Source organism: Poeciliopsis prolifica, unplaced genomic scaffold (assembly GCF_027474105.1).
Source record: "Poeciliopsis prolifica strain line A6 unplaced genomic scaffold, Auburn_PproV2 SCAFFOLD002, whole genome shotgun sequence".
Taxonomy (NCBI): domain Eukaryota; kingdom Metazoa; phylum Chordata; class Actinopteri; order Cyprinodontiformes; family Poeciliidae; genus Poeciliopsis; species Poeciliopsis prolifica.
The window spans coordinates 23,883,062-23,889,061 of record NW_026562377.1 but is presented as its reverse complement, the minus strand read 5'-3'; the positions used below and the strand labels follow the sequence as shown (position 1 = coordinate 23,889,061).

At 39.3% G+C, this 6,000-nt stretch overlaps 1 protein-coding gene across 2 annotated transcripts in view; it reads right to left on the bottom strand.

Moving 5' to 3' along the window:
* Positions 1 to 1,968: 1,968 nt before the first annotated feature.
* Positions 1,969 to 6,000, bottom strand: part of atp10a (ATPase phospholipid transporting 10A) — a 34,995-nt gene continuing 30,963 nt past the window's right edge. For both annotated transcript variants that reach the window (XM_055019999.1, XM_055020008.1), the window contains 2 exons: positions 4,288 to 4,475; positions 1,969 to 4,107 (listed from right to left, as the gene is read on the bottom strand). In XM_055019999.1, coding sequence (XP_054875974.1) covers positions 3,534 to 4,107; positions 4,288 to 4,475 — 762 coding nt within the window. In that variant the 3' untranslated portion in view covers positions 1,969 to 3,533. The remainder of the gene's footprint in view (positions 4,108 to 4,287; positions 4,476 to 6,000) is intronic.

Genomic DNA, 6,000 nt, shown 5'->3' with positions numbered 1-6,000 from the left:
ATAGATAGTGTTAGTTGAGCATAATACCTCCCGTTCCTTTTTGCATATTGCATTGCAACATTGTGTGAATGAACATGTGCAACAGAAATTCTCAATGACAGGTCAGATGAAATGCTTTAAAGTGCAAATACAAATGTTGAAGGAATCTCAATAGGAAAGACGGTTCAGCACTGGGGATTTATTTGGTTTATAGCGAAACACTGGCAGAAACACACTTGGCTAGCTGAACACAAACCCAGCATGTGACAGAAGTTCTCATGAGGCCCTTCAAGTAAGAACATGCTAAGGAGCAATAAATTGGCTCTGTGCTGTGCTTCAAGAGAATAGTTTTATATCTGCACACTTGCTTCAACAATAATAAAGTTGAAGAACCATAAGGGTCGATTTGGCTTAGCTTAGCTTAGACTGGGAAGAAAAGCTGCCTCCCAGAGGCTCAAAATCCCACTAATTAATATGTCCCATTTGGTTAAAAAAACAACAACTAAATTTTGTTATTTTCCAGCAGTTAAATACCAGATAATTTTTGGGTGAAGTGCAGTGACTCATTGGAGGTTTTACTGGTTTGCATTAATGTGGCCTCGGATGCCTCTTTATCTTTGGGCAGAACAAAAGTAAATGCAGCTTCCAACCTCTCTTAACACCATGCTGGTGGTTAAAATCTGCTTCTGAAGACTTCTCTATCCCTAGAAAATATCTCTGCTAAGAAAACTGATTGCTAGCTTGAACTTTGTTCTGTTTGCCTGCTGAGTATCAGCTAGCAGTTAGAAAACAGCTAGCTTAGCACTAAAGACTGGATGCTAACCTGTGATTAGAGCTACAGAAAGCCTGCCTATTAAAAAGTGTTCACTAAAGGGTTCACTTAGCAGAGTTTACCTCACACTGAAATGAGTAACCAGATAGTTGCATGGATTTTTAACAATAAAATAATGGTAAAAAAACACAAAAAACCCCCAACCCAATTTAGCTTTAAGAGACAGTTTCCATGCTAGCTCTCATTATAGCTAGATAGTAACAAGGTTAGGGGCTAGCCTTTGTCTCTCCAGCCTCAAACATCGCTTTAAACGATAAGATTTCTCGTTAAGGCGGCAAAACACTCATTAAACGCTTGCTAAAATGAGACACTTGCTCATTTTAATATCTTCTGAATTCACCATGTCACCGCTGGCAATTAAACACTTCAATAGCTCAGCTTTAGCTAACAAACTTATTAAACCAGACTTAAAGCTCAACATTTGTAAAGTCAGAGCAAAACAAATAATTTCGGACAACATGGCTACTTGTGGCAGTGACAGCACCTTGGTATCTTGGCAATGTCTTGCATTCAAATTACTTGGCTTGGAGCAGCTATATTGTAGAGACATTTTCACTGACAAATGCCAAAATAACTCTCGCTTTTGTATCCAGGAAAAAAGGAGTGTTCAAGAAGGTAAAAAGTTTTTTTCTTTGGCAGAACAAAAAAAAAAAAAAAAAAGAAAGAAATCGGCTTTTCAATCCAAACGCCAGACTAAAACAGACAACTATAGGAGTTGCATAATTCCTGAGCTTTTGACGAGAATGTTAATAAACGCTCCATTAAAAAAAAAACACTTTTCTTTTAATTGAAATCAGCCAGGAAGTTAAGAAAAAAAGAAAAGAAAAGGCATTTGAAACACACAAGGCCTCATCCACCTCCCTTTCGTGCTGGTGTTCTGTGGTTAGCTCCACGGGATCAAATTTGGTCTTTTGAAAAACAGAAAAAGAAAATGAATGATTATTTCTCTACTTATGTCCTGAAATTCAAAACGGTTGGATTAAAAACAAAACAATGCAACAAACTTTTTACTCTTTAAACTAAAACCTATCGGCTCCAAAAAACAAACAAAAAAAAAAAAAAAAAAAAAAAAAAAAAATATATATATATATATATATATATATATATATATGTGTGTGTATGTGTGTGTATATATATCTGTACAAAATACGGACACTCACCACACACGCACAAAAAAAAACACCCGGGAAAGTCTATGTACACAGACTGAAATGAAAGATCTGTTGTGAACTCTCACAAGAGAAAAATTATATCTTGAATGTGCAGCTGAGGAGGAAAAAAAAATCACAATTCAGTGTAATTTACTGTGCAACACGGCAGCTATAAAGATGCTTTTGCTTTCAGAATGGACAAACTGGTTCAGCGGTGAGGCCACTACCTGGGTTAAACAAACCAAAAAGCAGGAGATTTCTCTTAAAACTTCCGTCCTTGGAAGTCATTGCAGCGAGGATTCAAGGCCACTGCGATGTGTGTTCCAGGTTTTAATGCCCCCGCCGGCTGAGCTGACGGTGGAACGTCTCGGTTCTGACCCTGCACAACAGAATCTGATCGACAACGACGAGACGCATGACTTTGAGAAGTCACAACTTTCCAGGAATAAAGCTGAGTTGTGTTTTTTTTGTTTTTTTTTTTAAAGGAGATTTTCCAGTTCTTTCCTCTCCCAAATCTTTAAAGCAACATTTACATGAACTCTACATGGAAAAACAAAATAAAGTACCTTTCTGCATATGTTTTAAAGAAATAATAGTATAAAAAGAAAACAATAAAACTGATTGAAAAAAATAAAAAACAAACAAAAAACTATTGTGCAAACTGAGAATGAGTAACATACAACTCCTGCCAAAAAAATATGGATGTACTGCTCTGTGAGGACGATCAGTCAGTCGTTTGGAGCAAAATAATAATAATAAAAAAATACAGATATGAAGCAAAGCTATAATTTAATGTCATAAAACGTGCCTAAAATTTTTTTTTTTAGAAAAATCCTATAAATCATCCCACTTTTTTTTTTTAAGATTAAGAAGATGGAGAAACTAAGTGTAGCCAGAGTGTAACCACTCTTTGCTGTGGAAGTGGTGACTGAGTGAGGACGCAAGCCATTTTGGTGTCAGGAGTGATTAAAAACTAAGAATGAAGAATAAAAATGTATTTATGACAGCTTGGAATTTAAAAAAATTAAAGTTAAGAATCTAGATTCTAAAACAGAATGGAGACTGCCATTTTAGTCATTTTTGCAATTCCAAATGCTAACAAAAGATGCTAAAGACAGGTAATATAGCAACCATGTTATAATTCTGAGTTTGTCTCAAAATAAGAATAAGAGATATAACAAGAAAATAAAAATTTATTTTTATTTTAATGTTGAAAAAGTGAAAAACTAAATAATGGAGATAGAAATTTTGCTAGAAAAATTGCAATAGATGCTTTAAGTGTCCATAAAGCTTATTCTATATAATAGTGGAAGTTGGTTGATCAATTTTTTTCCAAGTGAGGTTTTTTCTTTGGTTCATTTTTTTCTCTCTGTTTGATCTGGATTTAAAAAAAAAGCACTGTTAAACACAACTTACAGGTTTTTGAAGTTTTCTCACCAGAGTTCAGCTGTTCAATGAAATAGTTTTAGGTGTTTTTGTAACGTTTACAAAGTAAAACAGACCGACTGAGCTCTTCCCCCCCACAGACTAGTGGCTCCCTAAGTTTTTGCCAGGAGTTGTAAGGTGAGACATCATAAGGAAGGGTGTGGCGCCCGTTCTGCCGCCTGGACAGTCCTGTGTGGCGGCTCGACGACGCAGCCGGAGCGGAGCCCCTCCTCTGAGTTGGGTGTGTATGTAACGCACTGCGAGGTTCTGTCGGTGGGCATGTTCAGGTGGATGCTGACCATTTCCGCGTCCAGCGGCGCGGAAGCCGCCCGGCCGGGCGAACTCGGAGCCGGCGTCAGTAAGGTCTCATCCGACTGTTTGGTGAAAAGAGGCTTTGGCCTGTCGGGAAGCCGAGGGCTGTGTCTGGAGTGTGATGGAGTGTGCGAGCGGGGAAGCTCCGAAGGGGCTGTTTGACCCTTCTCTTTATGAGTTTGTGTCGCAGAGCTCTGCTTGTCCTGACTGGCGCCGGGCGTGCTCGTCTGACCAACTTCGGGTTTGCTGAGCGACAGGAAGTTGGGTCCGGCACCCAGCAGCGACCCCATCTTGAACCTGCTCAGACTGAGGATGTTCCTGCGAGTGTCGGAAGGGAGCTTATCTAGCTGCCTCCCGGCCTGGACCGGGCTCGGAAATAGAGTGCCTTGGCACGCCCTGTAGAAATATCTGGAAAAGAAAATCAGGTCAAGACGTCAGGACATACTTCGGCTCTGCTCCCGCGATGAACGCAGGGATAAAGAAAACCATCTGGCATCAATCGCAGAAATCGTTTTCACGGCACGCTTCATAAATATTTCAGACTCCACGAGCTTTTCAGATGTCTGGGAAAAGGAAGCTGGAGCGTACCGAGGCAGTAGCGCCAACACGGGGGTGACGACGCACAGCAGGTAGAAGAGCGGGTCCTGGAGCAGCCTCTGCATGATCCAGTAGGAGTTGGAAGGGGAGTAGCAGACGGGACAGGAGGCGTTGTAGCACAGAGCGGCGGTGAAGAATACCGCTATACTGAAGGCTATCGACAGCCAGTTCATCCAGGTCTGCAGAGGCGGGAGAGAGTAAGTAGAAGGAACATTACTCATCTAATGGGGATCAATGCGCCTCAATTAAAAAAAGAAAAAATTTAATCACATCGTCTCATCAGATTCCAAGTCAGCAGAGGAGATGAACCAGGACAAAAATCAATTCATACTTTAACATCTTCATTTAGAACTAAAATGTGGAACAACTCCTTAGGAAAAAAAAAAAACAAAAAACGGTAGGACAAATTAAAAGATTGATTTTAAGACCAGACATCATCAGGGATCTAATTGAGTGTATATGATTACCATCAGGGTGTGTAAGTCACACAATGGCTTAAAAAAAAAAAAGCTAAAAAAAGAACAAATACATTTTACTGAAACTGTAAATCAGTTGATAGTTAGTGAGGCAATAAGTTAGCTGGTTAACAGATTTCTTGTTTCAGTTTTCACACTGAGGTCAACAAGGAGATGCTAATTGTCTTTTAGGTTCATCATTTTGATTTCTTTACCTGATATGAGAGTAATGCCACCTAAAAGTGAAGATAGGCTCTGATGTGGCATTTGGGAGTATATAAAAAAGAAGCAATACTCTAAAAACCTCCATCAATAAAACTACTAAAACGTGACGTCGGTTATGGAAAGATGAATGTGTTTGTGTGTGAAGAGTAGAAGAAGAGTGTATTTCCGCTACTGCCGCGCAATGTTGGGGAGGCAGGGGGGGTAGAGGCTTGGGGAATGCAAAAAAACAGGAGCATTACTGCGACAAAACAGTTTTTTTTTTTTTGTATACAATCAAAATGTTGCGTCACTTTTACGGACATTTTGTAGTGCAGCTGGCAGCAATCGCCTGAGAACTGGTTTATTTTGAACAGGAAGTCACTGACGGTGATGCGAGCGCTGCCACAGATTCTAATGCAGTGAAATATGGGATGCCATTAGTAACAAAACATGTGCTGGGTGATGGACCCAGAGCAGAATGTCCTGGGATACAGGACATGCAATACAGGTTTTATTAATTACTGTTATTAATGATAAAAATAATAATGAAAAGAAGAAGAAATACACATCTCTTAATCATCGTTAATAATCTAAAGGAGTATGTTATGCTGAAAATGATTTTCCCAGTATCATTTTTCAGAATTCAAGTTTATTTAAAATAAAATGTGCATTCAGAGTTTCTACTCTTGCTTACATGGTCGCGTGTCACTTTTGTGTCTGAGCAGCAACAGAAATTACACGAAGACAGAAAATGTCTTCAGAAACTGTGAACAGAAAATGTAGCTTTTCTTTTTCTCTTTTTCAAAATGTAAAAATGCTCTCTTGTCTCGATAATTGAATCTGATTGATTCTCATTTACAGATTCAAAATAGCCGCTGAAGAACACTGAATGTTTAAGGCTTTCTGTACATAGATTCAGTGGGTGTGTGTCACCGTGCAGCACACGGTGGGCGGTGGACGCACGGCTGCTGAGCTGCAGCTGAACACACTGGCTAATCTGACAGTATGTAATTACAAGTCATTAAATCTGACTCCAGTACAAAAA